At 38.2% G+C, this 27660-nt stretch overlaps 1 protein-coding gene across 1 annotated transcript; it reads right to left on the bottom strand.

Annotated features, from left to right (window-relative positions):
- Positions 1-617: 617 nt before the first annotated feature.
- Positions 618-27489, bottom strand: snx33 (sorting nexin 33). The gene is made up of 2 exons (XM_041996690.1): positions 25169-27489; positions 618-4574 (listed from the first exon to the last, which is right to left on the bottom strand). Exons 1-2 carry the CDS (start codon positions 26595-26597, stop codon positions 4321-4323), a joined length of 1683 nt encoding a protein of 560 aa, XP_041852624.1. The 5' UTR covers positions 26598-27489; the 3' UTR covers positions 618-4320.
- Between the last annotated feature and the right edge of the window lie 171 nt (positions 27490-27660).

The raw sequence follows: 27660 nt of genomic DNA, 5'->3' as shown, positions 1-27660 counted from the left end.
TAAGTTGAGAAAAATATATAGCTGTTCAGAAGAATTTGCTTACAAGAGCAAAGCAAAATATCAAAAGAAATGCAACTTCCCACTGCAGTGGTACAGTGAATGGAGCATAACTTATGATGTCCTTACTCGCTTATATATATGTATATATATATATATGGTTCTTTGGATCGATGTGTGTCAAAACCTGACAGAGAATACACATAACAGATGTCCACTCCATCACAAACCTTGCATTCAATGTATAAGATACTGTTCGTCTGAGACCTACTGACAAGATGCACACATATTTCTTTGAGTTCCATATATCTTATAGCAACATCACTGCTCTCACACACACACTTCTGGCTGTCCTCATTTTGGGTATATTCAGGGCAAACTGCTGTCACAAATATCCTGACATAGGGAGTGCAGACAGAAACAAACAATATGTTATATGACACATTAGTGAATTCATGGCCTTATGTATATTAGAGATAAGGATCAATTATAGATAAAATATTATGCATTAAGATTCAAAATAAAAATTGATTTTTTATTCAACCTGTGCGTGCTTATGAGTATCACAAGGCTTTGAATAATTTCTGATTAACAAAAACAACAAGCACAAGAAGCAATCATCATCATTACTTTTTATTAAGATTTATATGTCCCCTTCCCTTAAATCAAGTGACAAATGTCTTACTGAAAACCATCTGTTATTTCAGAGACAGAAGCTGAAGCATACAGCCCCCCTCTACTTATTAAGTCACACAACCATGTTAAGAAAGACCTGTGTGAAATACCTGGCATTGAATGCATCATGCAGCGTTTGGAGTAAACCATCAAAAAGGATTTTCACTCTTTCTTTGTATAAATTCTGTCACAGTCTTTAGTGTCCAAGTTTCTTTGCAGAAGGTTTTTTTTTTCTTTTTGTCTTTCCAAATGCTCTCTTCACATTTTCCTCAGAGCAGAAAGTATTAAATTACAAAACCAGAGAGCACATCTAACTGCACAACCATAGGCAGTAGTGCAGTTGCAAATCTCAGATTTCTTTGGTCATGGACAAACTGCAATGAACACAAACGATGACAGCAATATTTTTTTTAAAAAAAAAGGAAAAGTTTGAAAAGCAAAGGTTTGTTCTGAAGAGAAACAAACATAAACAGCACAAGCTGCAGATGTGGACTAAACAGTACCATTAAATGAAGCAGCACTGAGTAACACAGACACACACACTCAGATCATTTGCTTGCTGAGACACCTGCATGCTGAATCAGCACTTTCTTTCTCCTTATAGTTATGTGAGACTCATAAAACGTTTTAACAGACAGAAATTGGTCAAAGAAGTTGAAAAAAAAAACATTCCATTTTTCACACACACACATGCATTCAAACACACCACCTAGAGATCAAACCCTCCTAATGAAGAATCAGTGCCTCACAACTGGCACTATTGTTGATTTAGCAGCCACATGTCAAGCAAGTAAAAGCATTCCTAACACTTGTTGAGGTAATGCTTGTTCCTGCAAGGCAGGCAACACATAAACCTCTACAAATAACGTAGTGCTAAACACAAGTCACCATGAAAGTTTCCTCTTGATAAACATAATAAGTAGTTATTTTTTTTAACTTATGCAGAGTCATGTGGGTTTCAAATTCTCATAATTGCTTAAGTCAGTAAATGGGCAAACATTTTTACGCTTCACAAGAGCAAAATGAAAACAAAGGTGCAGCTAAATCACATCAGATATAAAAAATGATAATGGTGTATGAAATGTTACTGCAGGAATAGTTATTTTTAAGAAAGATTCATAATAAAGCTATACCTCTGTCATTTTGACCCATAACTGTTTAGTTTAGCTAAGCATAAAAATGGTAGGTTCTGGGAAAATGCCACTGTCTCACAAGCTAACAGCTCATCCAACACCTGACTCATTCAAATTAACATTTTATGTACGATTATAAAGTGTTACAAAACCAGTAAGAAGTTGCACTTTTACCAGGAACTCATGCTTACATCTATCATTTTAAATTATGAATTATTAAACATCAAACTCTTTAGCCAAGGCTAACAGTTTCTGCTCATTTTAAGCCTCTAAGTTAAGCTAGGCTAACAATGTGTTAGCTATAGCTTTGGATTCACAGGATCCATTTTTATTGTTACTCATAGATTTGTGATAGGTTTCTTTATACTGGTTATACCAGATTAGGTGTACATGTAATAATTTGATTTGTTTTTATTGGTTTTCATTTATTCCACCCATCCATCCATTATCTATACTGCTTAGTCCAATTCAGGATTGTGGGGAAGCTGGAGTCTATGCAAACAATTAGCAGGCAAGAAGCAGGGTGCACCCTGGACAGGTCACCAGTCCATCGCAAGGCCTCTTTACTTTGAATTTTATTTTATTCTTTTTGGCCCTAATGCTTTACATTAGCTTTTCTGAAAGAAGCTCAGAAAACCTTAATTTTAGTGCCTATCTCTTTAAGTTTAGTCACTAACTGATATTAGTCACTGCCAAATGGGAGGTGAGCATGCTCAGAAAGCACGTGATAACTAACCCTTCTTCTTGTATTGTTTATCCTAGATGCAGAAAAACTAGATGCCAGTCTTCCTGGTGGTACTTTGTTACCATGCATCTCTATTCATCTTTACTTTTTAATCAAATTTCATGAAATTTGAAAGGTTGTTGTAAATATGTTTACTTGAATATTATGATTGCTTTGGGTAAAAAGAAAATACCAAGATCTCTCCCTGGGGTAAAAAATGTCACAGAACTACTTTTTTTCTACACTTTCCATATTTTAATGGTAAGTATGATTATCTCAAGTAGTTTTTTTACATTAAAAAAAATCTTTGGGCAATGAGGTGCTTAAAAATTATTTTAATCACTGACTATAATACCAATGAATAAACAGTATTTTAGATGGTTTTATGGATCTCACAAGGGCAGCGACTCACAGTGACAAGGTCTTCTACTGCAAAAACTCAGTCAGCTGTTTTGGTCAAATATCGGTTCGAAACTGCCAGAGCATGATGTAGCTGCTCATTCATTTTGAGTTGTACCAAATATAGCCATGAGGCAGGCATTAAACAAATGTCCTACATATGTATTCTATTTAGTTAACAAGGTGTTTCAAAAAGTTCAGGAGCAGCGTCTTCTGCTGGAGAGAAAAATTCCCTTTTGTGTTGGTTTTCATTTGAAACTCTGCAGACCTTTTTCTATACAACAAAAACTGTATTACAAACAAATTAATGGAGAATCCTTAAAATTGTAGTAAAAGCTTTTTTTTAATTAACAGAATACCCATCACCCTATCCAGGAGAGTGAATGTGTATTTTTATTATGGCTACCTGAACACTTTTCATAATATATATTTAAATCTGCTGCTACATATAAAGATACTTTTTTTACTTTTGGAAAAACAAAATTGCACAGCTATTGACACATTATAGTCATGCAACATACACAACCACAAAGTATGACCAATACACGGTAAAAACATGTGCAAACTTGTCTGAAAACTCAGCTCATGCATTCCAGCGACTTGTCCTGTGCAACACAAGACAAACATCTCACCTAAGAAGATTCCATCAGAATGCCACATACCTTAAAGGCACACACTAAATGAACATAAATTCACTAAACCAAACTAGTCCCAGTAAGTCTTTGCCCCGATGCAAAGCTCAGACAGGCATTTGTGACTTGGTATAACTAACATGAAGCTCAAAACAGGGAACACCTGAGCTGGTTGTGTTCTCAACAAGATATCAGTAACATTCCACTAATGTATACAATGTTAATCCAGAAAACTCAGATGAATAAAATCTAGAATATTTATTGAGTATCGATAGTTAATCCAAAATATAATGTGTATGCTTTTTGTGTTTGATGGTTTTCAATACATTTTACATATCAGATGTAACTTGAATTGATCCCTAGAGAAGCCAAAGTGCATGATGTTTGAGAGAAGGGGACAATTTTAAAAACAGAACCCGTTTTATGGCTTTAATACATTATAGAACCATCAACTATAGATCCACTATGACTTTAAACCTATGCTCTTACAAACACCTTAAATTATGTAAAATAAACAATATGGTGTAACGTTGCCTATGTGAAGTGTATTTCAGAAATTAAAGATACAGTAGGTCTTTAAAAAAAAAGGTAACTTTGAATCCATCAAAGTGAAGGACAAACTGGTGTAAATCTTTCCAGTAACATCCGCTTTAATGGTCTTGTTAATCTGAGCCAAATGCCTCGGTAAAAGAGTCAAGACTTGAATCTTGCTTTTCTTTTGTGTTTTTGGCATCCTGACATTGAAGGCAGTTTGGTGTCTTTACAGACAGTCGTACATGCGCAGGGTGCGCTCCAGTTGCTGGACAACACGCTGATAAAAGGCTATCTGCTCCCTGAGGTAGGCCTGCATCATGTCTTTGAAGTCCACCTCTCGTTGTTGATGAAAGTGGCTCATTTCCGCTTGGAGGGCGAATCCCACAGTCCGGCAACGTTTCCTAATGCCATCTGCTTCATCCTGGTCCATCTTCCCTTCGTCACTCATCCGCTGACTCTCCTTCACCTTGGCAAAGGCACCTGAATTGAGACAGACATAATGACATTGACACTTAGGTAAACTGAGTTATTGCATAAACAGGCTGGTTAAAAGCTACACATCATCTAAAATGTAAGCCCAGTTACCAAAAACATGGTACAAGATGGATTGTAGATAACCTTTGTGGTATGAAGCAATGTGATTTGTTGTGTTTTGACTTCCCCAGTTCTTGAGATAACAATCTGAGATTTCTACAATGAACAGAGTGATAGCAAACAATGCAGAAAAATGACAGATTTTGTTTCTCAGTACAATAAAAAAAAAAAAAACATACACATCCTTTAGGTGCATCATGTACTACCTGTTGCGGATCATCTAAAGAATGCTTGCCAGTAATTTTAAAAATGGACATTGTTTAGTTTTTATCAAAACAAAGTAATTAAAACCACTGAAAGTAACCAGATGATGATCAGGAGGATCAATCTGTGACTCTTGGTGAATGACTGTTTGTGTTTAGTAAGAAGAAATAATGGTGGTGAAATACAGTCGAGCAAGTATTGAGCTAAATTGGCTAAAACATTAGCTTGGCTAAACAGATATGGAGAGATTTGTTAGTGAGCAAACTAAAAAGGCTAAATTGTTAGCTAAATGCAGTTAGTTTGTAGCCATGATAAAAAAATCTACAGTAAATTTATGTCGTAGCCAAAGATCGCTTATAAAATAGGTGCAAGATCTAACTGTTGCCCACCACCACTATTTACCATAAGCTAAATTAATAGCGGTGAGATACAGCTAAACTGGCAAAATTTGTTAACTTGGCTGAAAATGTGAAATTTTTTCTAGTGAGCAAAGCTAAAAGTTATAATTGTTATCTAAATGCAGTTAGCTTGAAACATGAAAACATAGCTAGCTCACTTAAAGGTGCGCAGTTAAGTTACAGACAACGAGCCTGCTCATCAGGTCAAAGGAGAAGGGAAAACTAGAAAACTACACTCTATATTTTTAGTGTAGGTGAGGGTGTGAACTGTTAGCAGTAGTCTGTCATGGAGAGAAATGTTGAAACCTGAACTTTCAGGTTAGTTCAGTTAGGCATTAAAACTAGTATCCTATTCACCAAACTGTTTGTTAGAGTTCAAAACCACATGCATACACACACTCAGAAAATGAAATACCAGTTCGGTATCCACTGTTGTACTAGTATTGTATCTCTGATGAATGTGTTGTACCCCAATACTGATCTTTATAAGCTACAAATAATTATTGACTGTTAAAGGTACAACAGCCGTACCTCTGAATGTACCACGCAACAATCCTTAGTCCCTTAAACCCGGCATCCTCAGTCCTGATCCTCAAGGGCCAGTGTCTAGCAGGTTTTAGAAATTATCCTGCTGCAATACACCTGATCAAGACGGATTTGTGCAGAGCTTGATGTCAAGCTAATTATCTATTGATCTGAGTTAGGCTGGGCTTACACCAGAAGACTTTTTAAAGATTTGCACAAGACTCTGAAAGACTACCAGCTCACATCTAAAGACCAATGTTTAGAGTCTTAAGTCTCAGCCTAGTCTCAGACTGAGATTTGACAAAGACCGTGAATCTATAGGGTCACAAATTACAAGACTGCAACTAGATTCTTTTAGCATTTTATTGTGACATGTTGGACACTTGATATGGAACAGGGCTGATCTGCACACAGTAAAGCAAGCAAGGGGAGAGTTTCCCTCCAGGAGGAAATTACACATCATCATTATTAAGTGTGGCTTTGCATCTCCACCAGGTGTTACACCGACTCATCGGAATCTGGAGGGATGAATGAGTTTTACTGTATTCTCTTATTTGTTATATCATTATACTGTAACACTGTAACGCAGATCCAAGACTGGAGAAAGGATTGAAGTTAAACAGCGCAGATTACCAGCTCACACCTAACGACCGAGATGACAGGAGCGCGCTGTGACTCCAGCAAAACTCCTAAGATTTCCTAAAGACTTCCGTTTTTAGTCTGCAACCGTGAAAATCGTTTGGTGTGAGCCCAGCATTAGGGTGTATTGCAGCAGGGAAACTTCTAAAACCTGCAGGACACTGGCCCTCGAGGACCAGTATTGAGGATCCCTGCCAGTGAGGTATTTTATTTTCTAAGTGTGCAGCATGTTCCTCACAGTTCCCTAAGCAACAATAGGCTCCTTCAACCCCCCCCCCCCCCCAAAAATAGGAGCAATTTTTCAAACATCTTTCAAGACTTCTGCTGTATTTTGGTAAAAGCGTAAATATAAAAGATGAAAAAAATTGGGCACACAAAGCAAAACTCACTAAAGGTTATATACCGTATTTTCTTTTAATTAGTTTCAGCGCAAAGTTAAACATAGAGTTAAAATAATTTTATATTGCTCTTTTAGTGGATTGAAATTCCAGTGTGATGTAGTGGACGATGAAAACGACAATGTTATGCTACTGCTGAAAACCAACATTGTTATCCCCCACCCTGCCTCGTCCCAAAATTAACTACTGGAAGCTTTACATGTTATAGGTAAAGCAGCGAACACACCACACAATCATTACTTGTTTTACTGCATACCAAACGTCTGGTCTCAGTAGGACAAGTTGGAACCACATTCATCCAGAATTCTATGAAGTCACTTTCCAAGTGCAGAACATGGCAGCCCAAAGGCATGTTGCAATGATGCGTTTCCCATCAAATTACTGAGTCTGTCTCAATCACATAACAGGAAGCAAAGAGATTTCAGTAAGACACTGCAAATTTACATCTCCTTATCTACTTCTACATCAATCAAACTTGCAAGACTAGTTTGGACAAGCTAGGTGTTCAGAATTAAATGTCCCTACCAGCAAAAAATCCATTAACTGTATCCATGGGGTCATGCTACACTGCATTTTGTATGTAATTCCTGGCAGAAGTGTGGGAAAGCATGAACACCACATGGAGTCTGTTCCAGCAGAGAGACGGTAGATTTCAGTCTGTGGTGTTGACCTACATTCATGTATTCTGCTTTCCACATGAGAGGAGAATGTGCATCACCAGATAGCACGTCTGTGGAACATAAAGGAAAGGCACTCCTGTGTGTATGTGTAAAGAGGCGGAATACGACAAAATCTTATCAAAAAGAAAGCTTGAGATGCTTCTTGCAGCTAACTCTATTCTCTAGCTTGGTGCTAAACAGGATTCTAAACAAGACCTGTTTAGGTGCAAAATCTAATCAAACGGAGTTTTTTCCTCGTAGCTAATTCAGTTTGTAGCTAAAACTTGCATGGCTATCATAACCAAAAAGAAAAAAAGAAAAAAAAAAAAAACACTGACTAAATGAAGAAGAAATGTGAAAATAGAGAGCTGGACAGAGTACAAAGCAGTTTCTCTTTTCTCAAAATTTCCCCTGCTTCTTTTTGTCCACTAAACAAATGACAAATGATACACAACCAGTGGTGTGCAAAACCATGATTTCTTTATCTTTCCCGAACAGACAAGCTACCACACTGTTCTGCATGTGACAGATTTATGTGTATGTGTGCTGGGTAGATAGGGGTACTTGACAGGGGTTTGAAGAAACAAGAAAAAAACAAGCCAAAGAAGAGGAAGAGGACGGTGAAGCTGAAAGCACAACATAACCAGTAGGTGATCCATTAACATTTAATGGGGTGATGACTACATCATCATCAACACTCTCACAGGGGTGGCAGGTTAACAACTTGGTCATTTTGTCAAAAGAGATGGACCCTTAAATTTGCTTTAAATTGCATCCTGGGTATTACCAATTTTAATGCCTTTAACAGGTTTTCTTTAACACCAGAAAAAGCTATTTAATGCCCGTTTCACAACCACAAGAGCGCATTACATTTATTCCTAAATTTGTCATTAACTACATCATAATATATGGGACAGCCAATTAGAAATATAGAATTTGCCTATCCTTTACCATCTTTCTTGCTAATGTACTTGCAACAACAGTTTTTGTAACAGATGGCGTTGACTGAAGCTCCACAAGAAAAAGATTAAAAGCCTCCCGCTGATGTAATCTTTTATTGTCTGAGTGTCTGCCAATGCCCCCAAAATACCTAAACTAAGCTTAGATAAACAACAAAATATACATGGTAGATGTATTCTCTGTGTTGGGACAAGGCGGAACAAAGTATGCTATCTATAAAGTAGTGAGGAAGATTAACTATCAGACATTCCCACAGTGTCCTCCCCACATCCCTCCAGGCCCAAAGTAACTGCAGGACAGCTACAGGAAGTGCAAAAAATTCCCTGCAATGCTTTATCCATTTCTTGCCAACATAAAATATGACAACGGAAATCCCGCCTTAAACTTATATTTGTTTACAGCAAAACCACATGCTATCACATGTGTAGGATGTGTGCTTCTGCTTCTGGGTTAGTTTTGACAGCATTTCCCCAGTTTCCCTGCAGCTGACTTCATATTGAGCAACATCAGCATAATTTTTCTTCACAGATTCTTTAAAGATCCTGGCATTAACACAAAGCAGTTTTAAGACAAGCATGTGTATTATAATTGTTTCTCGTCTGCTATCATCAGTTTCAGTTCCATCTAATTAAACTTGTTCTCCCTTCCTGTTTAAGCCTTAGAGGTGGCATCATAAAAATAGAGTGGAGCCTCTTCAGCTGAGACTAGTTAATATCAATCAACCAATCAAACTTTATTTGTAAAGCACTTTAAATAGCAACACATTGTGCTTTAAAAAAAAAATTCAATCTTAACCCATCAAGCACCCCCCCCACACACATACACACTCATACATGACATATACTTACGCATACATATAAGCGAACGCACATACATATACATAAAATTATGTTCTCCACAAGCACTATCCAAACTTTCATCAGTTGATTTGGGAAAACTTAAAACACTGAGCATAGACAGACAGACAGACAGATAGACAGATAGATAGATAGATAGATAGATAGATAGATAGATAGATAGATAGATAGATAGATAGATAGATAGATAGATAGATAGATAGATAGATAGATAGATATCATCAACTCTGGGTATTGCGTGCCTGAAAGAGGTCACTTTTCCCACTTTAAAAAGATGCTGTGGATGCATGCTTTTCTTATAGTGTATCTGTTCTATTTGTAATGCACTAAACTGACTTCATCTTTACAAATCAAGACATGCCTCCTCAAAGAAAATTTGCTTTCCCCCTATCAGTTACGTGGAATGTAACTGCAACTTCAGCTTCTGGGGGAAAAACGTTTTTATGCCTTTAGTGGTGTGTCGAGCTATAAGGAATCTAACAGTAGTGGATAATATATATTAGTAAGCACGGCTACCAGTACAGCAAAGAATGACCAGCTGCAATACAGACCACAAAATATACACCTCAAATTTTCCCCTTATGTTTTTGAACTGTACATCATTTCTCTCTGAAAAGTAAAGGTGAAAATATATTTAACAGATGGCAACATTTTCAAGTACAAGAAAAAATGCTGTTGATGTGGAAACAACTCACTGAAACAGCCACTTAACACACCAGTTCATATACAACTACAATATAGACTTAACTTAAACATTGTAAGTGAAGCTTTGTAATGTTTAAGAGTCCTGGCTGTAATAATCCATTCTAGGTCTGCATAAGCACTGTGACTCATCAGTGGACAGTAAAATAAACTAATCTGGGAATTGGGTTGAAAGACTTCAAACATCAGAAGGACTTACATGACTGAGCAAGATTAGTGAATGTTATTGATACTGGACAGATTAGTAAACATTTGCAAGCAAGGACAAATGAGGCTTGTTGTAGCAACACACTAAACGTTGGTAAAGGGTGTGTGCATGTGTGTGTGTGTGTGTGTGTGTGTGTGTGTGTGTGAGCAGTGGCTGACGTCTGTGTCAAGCACCACAATGAACTGATGACATAGTGTTCTTTGGTGCTACTCAAACAAGAGAAGTTAGGAAGCCATAATAAAAAGCTTATAAAATGTTTTATGACATAATACTGAACACATGTGTTGCATCTAAACTGAAACCATCAAGTCTGTGGTCACGCCAAAACACATGGCTGGCTGGTGAGCAAGCTATACAATATGCTGTCGCTGTAATAACTTCAATAACATGTAATTTATATCTTGTCAGTAAAATTTTATTTTTTATTGTAGCTTTTAATAATGCCACAATAACTCAGTGGCATCATTTTAGTTTTTCTAATGTTTAAGCATAATTGGATATAGAAATCTGTTAATTAATCTTATATAAATAGAAAATCTTGACCAAAAGGTTGTTTTCACATGCTGTCAATGTATATGTGTGTTTATATGTATGACAACACACAGCAAGGTGAGCTCAATGTTAGCATCACATGCTGTTTGTTTTAGCATCACATTAGCTAAATTGTTAGCTACCCACAAATATAAATATAGCAGCCAATACTGGGCCATAACTCACTGAAACCACTTCTAAATATCACAAAATTAGTTCATTTTTATATTATCATATAACAGGTCCAAAGCTAGCAACTTAAGCTAACTTTTGCACTGTGGTAGTTTTACTCAAAAGAAATGTGCCTTGTTTGCTGTTGGAAATTCTCTTTACACATTTTTTTTCAACTTTCTTTGATAGTGGTCACTGGAGACATAGCCTGACCCAATTTCTTTAGCAGAGCCAAGCTCCTAAGCACAGCCAGTCAGGCTGCAAACTTTACCAATCACCTAAAAGGATGGGAGATAATTGTTCCAAATTCAAGTCCAAGAAAAGATAGGACTGAAGTAGCAACATCTCTGCAGCACCCACTCTATGTCTCAAATGCAAAACTGATCCCATAAGACTTATCTCTCAAAACTACAGAGAATCTAAATCAAAGCATTTGCCAGCACAGAGATTTTCCTCTGTAACAAAAACTCCACTGTTTATCAGACCAAGTAATCACACTCAGAAATGTGACAGCTAGCTTAATTAGTCTGGGGCTGAGGTTCATCTGGAATTATGCTGTCGTTATCAACCTATAATCATGGCCTGTGAATCGTGGTTGAGAAGAATAACTCGATACATGAGATGAAGGATGAACATACTGAGCCCTGTTAAACAGGCTGTGTCTCAAACAGAGCAAATGCTTTATATCGAACATTATGTTTAAGTGCACAGTGCATTCACAGTGAAATTTAAGCAAAAACCCAGTGCACTGAACTTACCCAGATGATGACCTAAAATCGGCCAAAAATCCAGTGTAAAACTATGAACACTACACACACTAAACGGATGCCACTTTCGACCAGTTTTCCAGAGGTGGATAATGGCGGCCAACAACTCAGTGGTACTGGTGCAGGGGGAGGCTATTTTATAAAGTCATTCGATCATAATTGTAATGTGTATTGCAGAATGCTACTTATCTCATCCATTTCTGACAGCAGTTATGAATCTGATCATTTGTTACAGGCTGCAGTTATACCGACTCAGTAGAGTTAGCACACATAAATGTTAGCAGTTTTTTAGGTGCTTTTGCAGATGTAGATAGGCTATACGTGTTCCAAATAATGAATTTTATAGGTTCTCTATGTTCTTTCATCGTTGTTGAACCTCCAGATTAAGCACTGTAGTGTCTATGATGTAAACAAAATAGACCCTAATCTAAAAACTGGTTCGGAAACAATGGCAGTTGTTAGAGAACCAGCCCGTTTCGATGGTACCACTGACTAAGCAAAGGTTTAGAAGATAATGCGCTTAAAAAAGCTCAAGAAAACCATTTTGCCATTCAGCAGAGAGGCCACACATGTGCTAGTCTTTGTGAGGCCATACAAGTTACACATATTGCCATATTTCAGAGAAATATATCTGCTGGTATGTTTCTTTAAGTAGCATGGATGCAAAACATGAAAAAATCATAAGATGAAATCATGTATGAAGGGCTATATGTTTACATTATGACATTATATGGGACCAGATCTGAATTGTCCAGACTGAGCTGAAAAAAAGATGTAAGATGTATAGGTATCTTTTATAATGACCAAAACATTGTTTAATTAATAACTGTAGTAAATTGCAGTAGTGTAATTACTGTTAATGTGTAAAAGATTGAGGTGTGTAATTTTGTTCTGCTTGGCTCTGCCAGATTTATTTATTTTTATTTATTCATTTTATTAAGTTATATTGATGCATTTGCAATGTTGCAGGGACAGACGAGGACACCAGGACCCTTATTTACTGACGGGCAGCCAATCCCACATTGTTTGCTGGGAAGAGGCGTGCCAGTATTGAAGCTTACAAGTAAGTATAAATGTAATATGTGCATCAACTGTTTACATTAGCTGCTGAACAATTTCAAATGAACGTGGGCAGAGCATAATTTATAGGCAGTTACTAACTGGATCAACACAATTGCAAAATATTGTAATATACTCTAAACTGCATCTTTTTCTGTGCTTGGCAAATATAACTAATGTTGTACTTTAAAAATGCAGTAAAAACTTTGCTGCACTCCTGTGTTTTAGCATCATCCTTACTGCATTCCATTTTTCTAAGTATAATTGGTTTATTGCACCAATTAAAAGCGCACCGGGACACACTTCCTAGCATTCATTCAGGAAAAATTTAGACTGTCTTCAGTTTATTGCTTTATTCTGTATATTAGAAGCTACCAAATCCAGTTTAGGTCTATGCACGTGCCATCTGTAGGTAAACAGAATAAACAGATTTTCATATCACAAGGCTGCAACACTACATTTTAGCAGCTGAAGTAGCGTATTTCCCTTTTTAAAGGAACTGCTTTGGTTGATAAACTGACCTTGATGAAAAAAAAAGATTTATTGTGGCATTGCAATGTAAGTAAATTTGTGCAGTCTTACATAATGGTGTGAATGGGTACCGATCAGGCAATTGATGATATTTAAACTTGATAAATGAGAGAAGAGGAAAACATAGACATGAAAGGAAGGGAACATCATGTGCAGAAGAGCCGAGAACTGAGAAGAAGGGGGAAAAAAAATACTTGAGAAGTGAGGAGGAAAAACAGAGAAACTGCTTTAAGAATGCGTGACAGGGTCAAAAGAACTCTGCAATATCATCCACTGTTTAGAGTTAGCCTTAAAAGCTTTGAGGACAAACATGAAAAAAAAAACTGCTGAGTAAGCTAACTATAAAAACTGTTTAGAGCAGCCAATCAGATGCACGGATGAAGCAGAGCTGGAGTTTTCATCCTCTTATGGAATGTGCCTACAACCCATTTTAAGATTTAGCTCCAAGGCTCATCTTTATTCTTAGAGGCCGTTAAGCAATAACAAAACATAGAACATTTTTCTGATTCTTCTTAATAAAGTGTGATGAAAACAAAAACACATTTTTTTTCATGATGCTTTGGAAATTGTAGTCACCAGAAACATTTAATCAGCGACCTGCCAAATTCCTCGGCAAACTCGAAATTCCTTTGTGCTGATCCACAAGTTTTAGGAACATGACCATAACTGTTAAGCCTGTAGAAATATGACATGCTTCCAAAAGCTCCTAAACTCAAATCAAACACTGTTGATTAAATCTATGTGCGAAGATGTTCAACAGATGTTCTTTTTTTTTTTGTGTAATCTGTATTTAAACTATAACATACTTCATACTTCCACAGACGGTTATAAATCTTCCCATGTGTCGGACATTTATCCTATCACAATGTTTACTAGCAGGGATATGCTTCTTCAAAGGAAGGGTGATTCATTACCCTTAATAAATACTGTTTATCTCAGTATTCTTTTGCAATGGGATTTGTTTTGTACCTTTTCAGTTTAGCTTTCATACATTGTAGGAGGGGAAATGAGCGTTAGCGCAGTGAAATTAAAAGTTGGACTGGATCTGGATGAGCGTTTGGATTTGCAGTTGTCACTGACTGGCTTTATGAGATTTTGTTTACTTTGAGCATTTGGCCAGATCTTGGCTTCACAAAGTTTAACATAAGACCATTATAAATGGTTAGATCATATTATACTTGTATATCTTTTTTGTTATTACTTGTGAGACAGGAATTATGATGTCTTCAAGGCCTTCTGTTGTGTTTCTGATTGTAACATTACATCAGCTCTTTGGTTGTGGAACAGATGTACTGTTTCCGCTCTGTAAACTTGTCTAGTGAAAAGTGCTGCAATGGCTGAAAAGAGGGAGAACAAATAAGAGTAAGATAACTCCTGTAATAAAATATGTTTGGCCAGTCTAAGTATTAACAGTCCTTGAGCTGTCACAGCACATGTATCCATGCAATGTGAGTTAATCAGCATCATTTTAACACAAGAAAATTTACTGATAACTGTGCTCTCCTCTGAGAGATATTGTCTCCAAGCCAACCAGAAGTATTATGTTGGTATGTTGGTATTGAGTGTAGCCATACAAGATACTTTTTGAGAGTTTAGAATTCATTGTAAAGAATAGCAACTTTCAGCTAAATACTAGTAAAAACAAATGATGGACGCTTTAGATGCACTCTTGATCCACTGGAATAGGAGAATTGCATATTTTATTTCCAGTAAACTAAGAACAAATTGATCAAACTATGAACAAATACAGACAGCGATCATTTTTAGCTCCCACTTATTCCTGACAATTAATTAAAAGCTATCTTACAAGCTGGTATTGTGACAATAAACTCAAACAGACTCAAGTTTGCATGACCAAGGTCAACAGACATTGGCCCTCTGGTACCTGTTGCCCACCCTCTGATCATCTATCCATGGTAATGTTTCATGGCCTCCTGAGAAACATAGGCGTCCACCATAACCTGGATCATATCCCTGTATACCACAGTAAAACTTTGTCACAGAATTGTTGGAGTTCTACAACTGCCCTGGGCCTCGCACACAACCAGATAACCACCCGACGACCTGCTCAGAAGGCTCAACTGACTTTACATCAGGATGTTCATTTAAGGTATGAAAGGGGTCCCTGTTCACTAACTCGGTTTCCAACCTTAAACTTCAAAGCAGTTCCATGGTTTCACCCAGGTTGTCCATTGAGTGTTCAGGTACACAACTGTCCTCCCTCCTCTGCTGGAAGGACTGGGAGCAGGGAGTCAGAGACCCACGCGACGAGATGATAATAGCTTTATTATTACGGTACATTGTAATAATGAGTTAGGCAGTTATAAGTCAATTACCTTAGTTTTTTTATCCCATATGTATAAATGATTACAAGCCAGCAGTAGAATTTCAGCGTCTGTGCCGAATGTGCTCTTTAACAGCGTTGCTGAAACAGGCAGTTTGCTGCATGTCACAGCAAGAAAAGCTTCCATGTCTGACAGGGAATGTCTACTTTCACCACTCTACATCACGGGTCGCAGGTCAAACACGTAAACAAAGAGCCACTCTGACCTCACTGAATTGTTGTGCTAGATAAGCTGTCGGAGCACCGTTTCTAAGGCTGCACACAGGTCACTTGAAGATAAACAGTGGATCTTCACCTGATAGAGCCAGAGCTGTGGAGATAAGAGGAGCCTCTCTTTTCCTGTGTTGTGACTTAGAGGCAACTTCATCTACAGCATGTGATGAGCAGTGTGGTTAGTAATATATGCACCCTGATGGAAAGGATTAAATTGAGAATTGTGGTGACAGGGACACTGCTCACCCACAGAGAACTGGAAGGTTTTCATTTGCGCAACAATTTCTAAACATTTTGAATAACAATGGAATTGTTCAGAACCTAAAATATTGACTCAAAACAATTACTGTCACAGCATAACTAATTATGCCTAAAAGCTGTTTTTCAACCACAGGAACGTCCTCCCTCTAAGGGGTCCTTTCCTCAACATCATCCATTTCCACCACAGGATCCAGGAGCTAAACAGAATTTTGAAGTAGAGATTTCCACCTCAAAAACAGCCCTGGTAAAGAGGTAAACACCCATTACAAGACCAGCTATAAACTTTGGTGATCTCGTATTATTTATGTTACCAGCATTGTCTATCTCCTCCTAGTGGGGAGGACTTGTGGTGTTGGACTAGCAGAGTTTAATAGTCATGATTTTTGAATTTCCAGCTCAGTCATCAACAAGTTCCCTAAATTTTAATAGCTACCAACAAAAGTCTTAAAATTTGTTAACTTAAAGTTGTAATGCAGTTGTTACAGCTAGTAAATACTCGTATACTGCAGCTAGAATACACGACTACTTATCTAGCGCTTTTCTAGTCATGTTGACTACTCAAAGCATTTACACCACATCACATTCACCCACTCATACAGCACTTCTACTGTTGCATACAAAGTGCTTTACTCTATTACACACCATCATACCCTGATAGACACATTAGGCGGCAACGTGGGGTTCAGTGTCTTGCCCAAGGACACTTCAGCATGTAATCTGGGGAAGCCTGGAATCAACCTGGACTTTTAGGTTGGCAGACAACTGCTTTTCCTTCTGAGCTACAGCTGCCTAAACACGTGGGGCAACCATGATAATCGGGGTGTGATTAAAAGCAAGTATATTCTTGGACTTACTGATAGAACAGAAAACTTAATGTTGCATTAATAATATCTCACTGCCTAGCAAGAAACTTGCTCTTGTTTTTAACTCCACATGTTCAAAATCTTCAACATTAGCACATTTTGAATAATCTTAATCAGCTAAAATAAAACCTTTCACAGATGCAGGCTGTTTTGCTTTGTGTACACGTGTCTCGAAAGTTACCAAGGCTTGATATAAGGTTTGGTTTTTGCTAAGTGAGATTAAAGAGCTGGTGATCAAGACTGAATTGTTTAATGAAATGCAAAGTTTCCAATGATATAATCCATTTTCAGACAAAAACAGAAAATTACTATGGCCTATTTTTTTATCTAAGCTAACACTTTTATGAGCTAATGCCTTTCCAATGCCACAAAAATCTGTGGTTCTCTAAGAGAAAGAGAAAGGCAGAGCTGGTAAAGAAAGAGTCCTCTGAGACATCTGTGATCTCTGCGACTGTGAAACAACGCTGCACTGGGCCAACACACACAGGAATGCTGAAGCATGTGGATAGGCAGTGTGTGTTAAGACGAGGGCCTTTGTCAAGATTTATGAGTAAGCAGTCAGGAGAAAGAGAAACTGTTCCCTCTCTACAATCGCCACAGTCAACCAACCACATGACATGCAGTTTGTGTTCGAAAGGTGTGATAACCGGGCCACCGAAAACTCATGAAACCCAACTCTGACTTCTCCAGTTACAGTTTGGATACCTGCTGACAATGCCCTACTGTCCCATTTGTTCTAACAAAAGCACTATCGTTTCTGTAAGATTATACAAACAAAAAGCCTGTACTCCTGGTCAGCTTTAAGAAAACTTACACAACACCATGAAGCGTTGTGCAGCCAAAACAAAAAGAGACACATGTGGGCACGCAGTTAAAACCCTAATGCTAAAAGTCAGAGGCCTCTCTGGTATTCATGCCGCTCAAGGGGGCATTTGGCACACATATTTCCTGAGAGCTGGTAAACAAAATATGTTTTCCCTCAAATGATAGAGCCCACATGTGGTTTTTTAATGTGTTGCCATATGTAGGCCAACAATCCTCTTGTCCATTTTAAAACTCTGACTGGCTTTCATAGGATGACTGGAGGCATCCCATGGGAGCCAGCTCATTCTTAAACTGAACAATGCACTATTCTGGACTGGAAATGTTTTACTGTACTCTGAGCAACAGCTGAAGGTAGAAAAAAAACATGGACTCTCCACTTTAAAAAGACTCGAAATGGTATTATGTCCCATCACGTGTAATTTGAACCTACAGGCATCGTAAGTGATGACAACCTTTAAGTTTATCCTGGAAATGCACAAGAAGAAGATCAGGGGGATGGGAATGCTAGCGTGGGGCTAATTCTGGTGTCTGTGAAGCATCTTCCATTAAATTGTAACAGAGAAGCTCCGCCTTCTGTCATCAGCTGTTTGAGGTAAACATACTGTGACCAGAAGGAGGGGGGCGGTAACTTGGACGATGGCTAGAACAAAGACTAAAATTTAAGTCCATACAGTTCATTTTAGATAAAATTATAGTTCAAGTTTGTTTTCAATGTTTCATTATTGGTAAAATAGGCTCCAGCCCCACTGAGCCCCTGCATTGGAATAAGTAGAAAATAGACAGATTCTTGGTAAAAGTGTTAGCTTTAAAAAACAAAAAAGACTATTATGTTTTCATTCACTGGAAAGAAAAAATCACTTCTTTCTAATCAATTACTTTCACTTTCACCTCTGATGAAATCTCACAAGTGTTAGCTTTATTCTGACGCCAAGATGGTTTACACAGAGTTTATATTTGCGGAGAAATAATGAATTCTTTTTGGCTATGTCATTTTTAAGCAGAAACCTAAAAAAGAAGAACTTTGGGGCTTAAGGATTTACTTATTTTGTTTGTTTGTTTCTTGTTGTTCTTCACTTTTTTCTGTTTCCATTCACCTCTTTTAAATTAGCATCTTCAAAATCCACAAAACAATCATGGAAACCCATTTAATGAGCAGCTGTGACAGGGTTCTGTGGGAGCAGATTTTATGAATGAGGAGGCATCTAATAGGAATTACAGCAGTTTGTTGCTCCAGTGCATAACTCAATTGGCAATGATAACCCCACTGCATTGGAGTTGCTAGCTGTTAGTATTTTGCTCATATGAAAACAGAGCTTGCTCATCAACCAGTGGGACTTGAAAATGAGGTGGGATATAAGAATAAGCACAACAACAGGCAACATCGATGAGCTCTTTTTAATTTGTAATAGCTGGAAAGGGTTTGCAGTGGACTTGGGGAGATTTGGCGAGAGCACCGCTGTGGTACCTGTAAATACTAAAGAGTTGCCTTCCTTTCCTTGGTAATTTTCAGTAGATAACTACATCTAAAAGCAGCACAGTGAGAAATATCACTATCTTTAATGCTTGGCTTTACAAGCTGTAACACTGTTTAAAATATAACTGTAGCCATTATACAATTACCCAGAATACATCCTGCACGTTAATTAATGCAAAGCTCTTTAGTTCAAAATATACAAAGTTGAGGCTCTTTTAAATAAATAAAATATCTTTTTTTTTATCTAATTTTGGAAAAGGGTGAAATGAGACCATATTAGGTCCGTAACCCTTGTTAGTCTCGGTTTCTTTTAAGGCCTCAGATCTCATCTTACGCTGTGTGTGATCCGATCTGGGTGGACAGATGCCTGCCCTGTGAAAGTGGTTTCACTCTATTGTACGCCCTTTCAAAGCTCCAAGAAGTGTTTTTTTTTTTGTCTCAGACTGGAGCCATGAATGTTGTTGGGTGTAAAATCTACAGAATCTGATATCTACTTTAGCTCCCAGAAATATCACATGTAATTATTAGTGTAATTATATTCTTATCTCCTGAGAACACACATCTAAGAATTCAGCTCTGATTGAGTGTAATGCAACGCAAACATGCAATCATTAAATAACTGCAAACACTCAGCAGGAAATAATAAATAAATAAAAAAAAAAACAACAAACAAGTGAATGTAACAAGCTGTGTGTGTGGTTGCAGCCTGCAGTGCTCACATATTCTTCTAACAAAAACCTCAGAGACCATCTATTCTATAACAATACAATCTTATTAACCCATTGTATCAAACCTTTTCATTTTATTCAAATTAAATCAGGGTTTAACTCTGAGATTAACTTTGGCAGATTCAGAGTACTGCAATGTACTGTTAAGTTCCAGCCTCTGCATCAGATAGATTTATGTTCTTTGTTACTGAAACCAGAGCAAAAGCCCAGTGAGACAGCTCAGAGGTGGATGTCTGCAGGGGAAAAGATGAAAGAATTAACCAGATGTGCAGAGACTGAGAAAACTGAGAAAAAGAGGAGAAAGTGGCTGATGGGGCTCATTCTGATAAAACTCTGATGCAACCCAAAACCTCCTTCTGCTTTGGCCTATTTTATCTATTGCAGTTGCTGCCCACCACAACATCCTGACGCCATCCCTGTAGCACACTGGAGTCACAGTTAGAAACCAGCTCCTGTATACCTCAGTGAAGGCAGGCAGGGTAAAAAGCAATAAGTGGATAAAGAGGAGGAGGAACAGTGCACCGGAAACAGCCGACCTCAGTTTTGTGTTTGAGTGTTGCCACAGCTGTATCTGGTTGAGCACAACACCAGTTACATCAAAGGAAGTTATCTGGACAGACAAGGAAGACCCAGCAGAGGGAAAAGGTCCCTGCCTGAACAAAAACACTGCTGCACAATGTCCTCATGTGCTGTGTTTGCATAAGGGGTAAAATTCCAATATTAAACTTTAAGTGACTTGTTTTGAGTAAATTATCATATAAACTGTGTCTATAAAGAAATTTGCCTAACTATATGTGCCATCTCAGCTGATGTTTTCTCTTACTGTTAAATACAGGTTCAGTAGGCCACACTCATACATCACACTGCATATTAAAACGTGCAAATCTATATGGGACCATTTTTCTAAATGTGTCTTACCCAGTAAAAGTTAAGCACTGGTGGTGCTGAGGTGGTCTGGCGGTCAAATTCTGCTTGGGGGCAAAAAAAAGGGCTTGGGTCAGCCTGCGTGTTCTTGGCAAGTGCATCAGTCTTATGCTAAAGTCATGATTTTCCATATCTTTACATCTAGCTTCCAACCAGCCAGACTTCTGATCTTTTAAGTGGTTTTCTGAAGGTCTTAAAAAAGCTTTTCTTTGGACACTGGTTGCTTTATTTTAGCTTTTTTTAGTCTACTGACTGCTAATGGACTAACACTTTAACTAGTCCAATAGCTAGACTACTGGTTTGTCTGAAATGAACTGTACCTGGCTGTTCTTTTTGAGCCACTTAACAATGATTTGTGAATCATTTAAGCAGAAAAAGGCACCTAACTTTCTAACTTGAGAGATGAAACAAGCGACTTAGCAAAGAAGCTATTTAAAACTGTATCTTTAAGCATTTTGTCCTGCACCGGATGCCTCTACTTTTTGTCAAAGCCTCATTAAAAAAAAGTCTCTATAAAGGGGTGTCTGTCAAGAAGAAGAGAAGCAGGGAGAAAAGGCTGAGCTATGCCAAATGACCCAAGAACTGGTCTAAAAATCAAAGGCAACAGGTCTTATGGTGTGATGAATCCTCCTCACAGCGTGCACCCGAACATTACTGATGCAGTGTGAAATCATCTTGAGAGAAAACAGAACAAAAGGCAGCCAACAACCAAAGAGGAGATTCGGGAAGTCCTTCAAGAAACTTTGAGAACTTTTCCTTAAAGACCAGCTCAGACAGAACTCCAGGAGTAATTTACTTACACCTTATAATGGATATATGGTGTAAGTAAATTAGTGTTAAACTGTATGTATACAGTATCTCACAGAAGTGGGTACATCCCTCGCATTTTTGCAAATATTTCATCATATCTTTTCATGGGACAACACTATAGAAATGAAACTTTGATATACAGGACACCAAACTATAAAACTAAACTTTGATATTCTGTATGTCAAAGTTTAATTTCTATAGTGTCGTCCCATTAAAAGATATAACGAAATTTTAGCAAAAATGTGAAAAATGCGACTCGCTTCTGTGAGATACTGTATATCAAAAGATACAAAGGGCAAATCACAATATTCCACATCGTGTAGTCCTACAAATGTATGTATTTCAGATTTTTCATAGTGCAAATAATGATCAAAAGAGTAAACACATTTTACTTTTTACACATCTTCACATTACACAATTTAAATTAAAGAATAACAATAATAATAATAATAATAATAATAAGAATAATAAGAATAAGAATAAATTTAATTTTTATTGCACTTTATATTACTGAGAATCTTAACGTGCTACAGAAAACTGGAATAAAAAGAGTCAACCAGTAAACTATTCACATTAGTTACAAAGACACCAAGAAAATAAATCAAATGATTAATAGTGTGGGGTGGGGGTATATACATTTATTCTCCTTGCTATATAAAAGCATTATTATCCTCCAAGTGTGGGCCTATCAGACCCAAGCGCCCTTGGGAAGGTGAGGGATGAGGCAATCCCTGGCCACCAGCAAAAGACATGAGTTATATTGACTCAGCCCCAATCACTGTTACATTCTGTGATAAACATAAAAACGTTTCAGTCTTATCAGATGGATGATCACATGACAAAATCTCACAATAGTCTGCAGTCTCAGGACATTGCCTTATGTAAACACTGACATATGTAAACAAGTTCTGATTCCAGTTTCTTATATATGAATATTTCTTGTTTCTCTTTGACAGGAAAGTGAAGATTGTTGGGTTGTGGACTGTTGGTTTGAGGACGTTTTCTTGGGCTTTGGGGAACAGTGATCAACATTTTTAACCATTTTACAGAACAAAAGCCAAACAAAATAGTTTTTATTTACTTGTGGTATCAGTAGTAGCTAATTATCAGCAGCAAAGTTGATTAAAAGCTGTTTAAAAAGTTTAATCTTTCTTGTATTTATAATTAATTTACACATAATTAAAGTAATCTTGTGCCAAATTAAAAAGCTAAATAAATATAATTTAAAAATTATATGATTCATAATCCGATTAGCTGACTAATCAATTACTTAAAAAATGCCAAGAAATCTTGTCTAAGAGAACTGCACACACTATTTATTTTTCTTACATAATGACAGCAGAAATGCAATTCTTCCTGCAACCTTTCATTCTTCTTTAGTATCCTTGGATAATTTGGTTTCTGTGAGTATTATCAACAGTTGCTACTGTTTAAAATCACAAGTTTAAATGTTAACAGACAAATGGCAGAAAGAGGGGAGTCATGCAACTTTCAGAGAAGTGACTCAGTCCTGTTGATCACAACAAGGCAGTACAAGACGCTTGCTAACATTAGCCACCTGATGGTTTCATCATGTGACACCAACCACACACAACCAAGCTTTGAAAAATTAATTGTATTTTTTTGCTGACTCTTTATTTTGGTCAGAGGGCCTGGATTTTTCCTTATTAATTCCTTGGTGGGGTGACTTAAAGTAACTTGCTGAATTGTAAGACAAATGACTGCTGTGATAATGAGAGCCAGCTGTTTACTGGTGATAACATTTACTAGCAGCTTTAATCCGTCCCCACTGGTACAGCCCTTCCCTTCCTCCTGAACTCACCCTGATCAGCTGATACGTGGCTTGTTTGAGAGCTGACGCAGAATGCTGATTAACCAACACCCTGTCTGCACAGACAATCCTTCAACATTAAAAGTCAACACTTAAGAATTTATGAAAATCAGTACAAACACAACCGTGATGATGCAGAAAAATAAATTACTGTAACTGTTACAGAACAATGGCATGCTTTGTGATTTCAGGTCAGTAAAGTTAATAATAAACCAGCCCTGTGCCAACATCCGACGGCATCATTTATGAAAACGTATGAGAAGGACTTCATGTGTCTGCAAAAAGCTGTGAGATTATGTCTTGAGCTGATAAAGTCTATAAAAACTGGTTAAATGAGAAGGTAACTGCTCAGTTATTTACTCATCACATCATAGCTGTCAGCTGTAAGATCACTCTGCAGTAACGCTTTAGCCTGTTTGTGCCTATTCCATTTGCTAATGACAAAATTATGTACGCATACTTAGCATTAATGTCGTTAACAAGGTACTACAAGTTAAGTATTACACTAACACTTCTAGGGCAGGGTTCTTCGAGGGCCACCACCCTATAGGTTTTAGCTGTTTTCCTGCTTGCACTCACCTGGCCCAAATTAATGGCTCATTGGCAGGTTTGTGCAGAACCTGAGAACAAGGTGTCGAGAAGATCTGCTTTATTTTAATTGGGTGTGTTGAAGCAGTGGCCCTCAAGGACCCGAGTTTAAGAACCCCATTCTAGGGTATGTTGTTGTTTTCATCTAAGCCTTCAATTATTTAGTCACTTGCTTCATAATGAGATCCAAGATTATATCTTGAGAAGCGAAAGTCTGAGAATATTTGGCTTTTTTTTCTGCAAGATGGCTGAGGTGATTTACAAACCAATAAAAAAAGGTACAAAGTGACCAATTTTAGCAACATATGAAGACTCTTCCTTCAAAGATAACACCTTATCTCAAAAGACTTGTTTGCACAGATTGTCAAACTCCATTGTTGTAAATGTCAAAGGGAGAGAATGTGATGGTGCATGTGTGTGAGTGTGTGTGACCTGATGTTCATTCTTGGGTGACACATAAAGCATGCTGACATAATGATTCAGGCTTGGGATTCTGATGTTGTATGTCTGTATATTTGTGTTTTTCTGTGGGTGTATGATATGGGGGATTGGCTAATCCTGACCTACTCAGTGATCCATAACCAAATAAACTGCACAGATTGATTAGTAAAACGTGGTCACACTCCATAGGTTTACCACATTACCATTCCTCACTGTTAATGAAGCTTCTGCAAAACCACATCATAGCTAAAGGGTTAGTTCATGAGGAATTTGACATCTTGCAAGGCTACTATGGGTCTGAATCTCAGAGAATAAACAGGTATGTACATTTGCAACCTCCCATGTCCTCTGATAAACTCTTATGTGCTCAATGGCTGAAAAAACTAAGTTATTATCCGCTTTAGATGAAGAGTTATAGCTGATTATTAACCTCAGACAAGCAGCAGGAATTAGGAAGCTTAGACACATTCAACCATCTGTACTGATTATGGATGAGATCATCTCGTTGCTTCCCTTTCAGAAGTTTGTAGGCATTAGAAAAATGAAAAAATTCATATTTCGATCATTACCTTTCTGTAGATGGATGATGTCAGGGAAGTTCGCAAGCAGGCCTTGATAGAGGGACAGCTTATCCAGCATATGGAAGAGGTCATACTTGGGTTGCTCTGCAAACATCTCTCCAATGTTCTCATAGGTGCGACCAGTATGGGAGATGGCATTGTTGAGGGTGTCTGATTTATAAGGAGGGTCCAGCATAAACGCCTGGCTTATAGACTGGAAGGCATTTCCCAGCCTCTGGAACTCCTTCCTGAAACCACCAAGGTGTTTACGTACCAGCTCCGACGCAACATGCGTGAGCTGCATCACGCTGTCGTCCATTTTCTTGGCAAAAGCCTTGAAGTTGTCGACCCTCTCCTCAACGTCCTGAAGGTCTTGGTGCTCGGTAGGGATCTGGAGGGTCAGCATGAAATGGGCACCCACCATTTCATCTTTCTCTGCCCGCCTCTTGCCCAGTTTCCACTGTTTATCGTCAGCACACATCAGAAAGTGCTCAAAGCCTTCATACTGAGAGAGGACTGGGTGACTGGTCATGTGATTCATCCATAGTATCAGTCGCCTCTTGCGCTTCTCGATGAAGTCTTCCTCGAACCGCCCTGTGGCCTGCTTCTCAGGGAGGTGAGGCACAGAAATCACAGTGAACTTGTGCAGTAAGCGGTTGTACAGCCAGTCAAAGTGTTTGTATCGTCTATAGACAGGACGCCCGGTGTGGCTTGGCGTCACCCGGTATGAAATGTAGGTCTTAATACCCTTGAACTTTGTCTGTTTGGTGGGGTCTTCAATGGAGCAGATGAAAGGCTGTGGGTTGTCCTTCCACTTGGGCCCCAGAGGACCCATCTCAATAGTGTAGGACTCAGCAATCTTTGCCATCATGGGGACGTCACCAAGCACAAATGCCTCTACCCCTGAGCGAACAAAACTGGAAAATCTGTTCAAGTTTCTTCCCACCATGCTGCCCTTCCTGGAGCTGGAAATGCTGTCTTGCCCAGATACTGACTTGGCCCTATAGTGCACATTTGGGTTGTTGGAACGCGAGCTCTGATAGACATGTCCATTAGCTCCAGAGCTCCCGGTATTATCAGCATCCTCCACCACTGTGGATCTGTCGTCCCAGTCGTCCCAATCATCATAATCATCTTCATCATCAATCTGCACTGAGTGAAGCAGGGTGTTTGGGGTGGATGGGAAATAGGGGGAGTCATTTCCTAAAGAGCCTGCTGGACTTATGGAGCAATCCGTCACGTTGGAGTTTGAGCGAGTACGAATAATCTCCACATAGGATGCAGGGAAGAGACCTCTCTCTCCTCGGCTGTTCTCCCCCTGAAACCAGCCATTCACTGAGTTTTCATCGAAGATAACCAATTCCTCATTCTCCTGGATACTGATCTCTTCTTTGTTTTCACTTAAAAAAGTGTAGAGGGCTCTGGCTTTAACTGACATCTTGATACTCCAGAGTGTCCTAAACCAGAAACTTCTACATGCCTAAATTAAATGATGGCATGGTTTTGGTGCACGCTGTATTGGAAACTTTTGAGACTAGCCTACTGTAATATTAAAACTCATCTCATGTTACATGACAGTCATTGGAGCAGACATGCAAAAGTATAAGCTGACCTGTTTAAATTTAAAGCTCTGATGCCAAAAGTTACATAAAAATACAACTTCTAAACCAGCTAATCTAACAATCTTAGCCCACTGACAATATTATTCTATTATTACTGTATTATACCTAAACTTCTACCTCTACCTTTTGGCTATAATAACATAATATGACCCTCTTCGAAGAGGGAGTATGTATTTCCGTTCACATTACAAATAAAACAGGTTTTAAAAAAAATCCATCAAAAGGCTCCTCCAAAAGCACCGGAGGTCGTTTTAATCCTCTTAATTTGGACTGTTAGTTCTCGATGTTCGCTTATCAGACACTTTGTCATCACGGAGCCTAAAATCGACTCGTGATAAACATATTTCCAAGACAAAGTCGTCCGGCGTCAAGAAAAACAGAAGGATGAGTAATGGTATCCCAGTGCATTTTGAGCCTGCGCCGCTTTCCCTCTCAAGCTGAAACTTGCTGCGTTTTCCTTGTAAACAGGTTCCTGTGCATCTTCAGTTTTGTAGTTTTATGCTCACAAACGAAGAATTAAGAACCAAACGATCAGAAGAAAGTCACGCATCACCAGCCAACATCATCATTTTTAGATTATTTCTCGGCGCGCTGTAAGAAAGTAACTCTTTCCATGACGTGAGGTTCAGACAATTGAATGCAAGTTCGCCTTTTTTTCTTCACCAGCTCCTTTATGTTGTTTGAAAAAAGTAGAAACAGGATCAACACCGTCCCCGGTAGGTGGATCATGGTATTACAGACAGCACTAGTTACAACATCCCAGGAATACTTTATGTAATCAGGCCTCAGATGATAATTACCATTGATTAGGCCTTTTGATTTTGTGTGTGATATAATCTAGATTGTTCAATGACAACAAAAGGACACGTTAAATGTCTT

The sequence above is a fragment of the Melanotaenia boesemani genome, chromosome 10 (genome assembly GCF_017639745.1).
Source record: "Melanotaenia boesemani isolate fMelBoe1 chromosome 10, fMelBoe1.pri, whole genome shotgun sequence".
Taxonomy (NCBI): domain Eukaryota; kingdom Metazoa; phylum Chordata; class Actinopteri; order Atheriniformes; family Melanotaeniidae; genus Melanotaenia; species Melanotaenia boesemani.
The sequence above is the reverse complement of the archived record's forward strand: the minus strand, read 5'-3'. Positions and strand labels throughout refer to the sequence as shown.

What these genes read in the sequence shown, in the direction of transcription:
- snx33 (XM_041996690.1), bottom strand. Translation starts at nt 26,597, where the DNA reads ATGTCAGTTAAAGCCAGAGCCCTCTACACTTTTTTAAGTGAAAACAAA. An exon ending in CATCATCCATCTACAGAAAG is followed by an intron (nt 4,575 to 25,168) that starts GTAATGATCGAA and finishes GTCTCAATTCAG; the next exon opens with GTGCCTTTGCCAAGGTGAAG.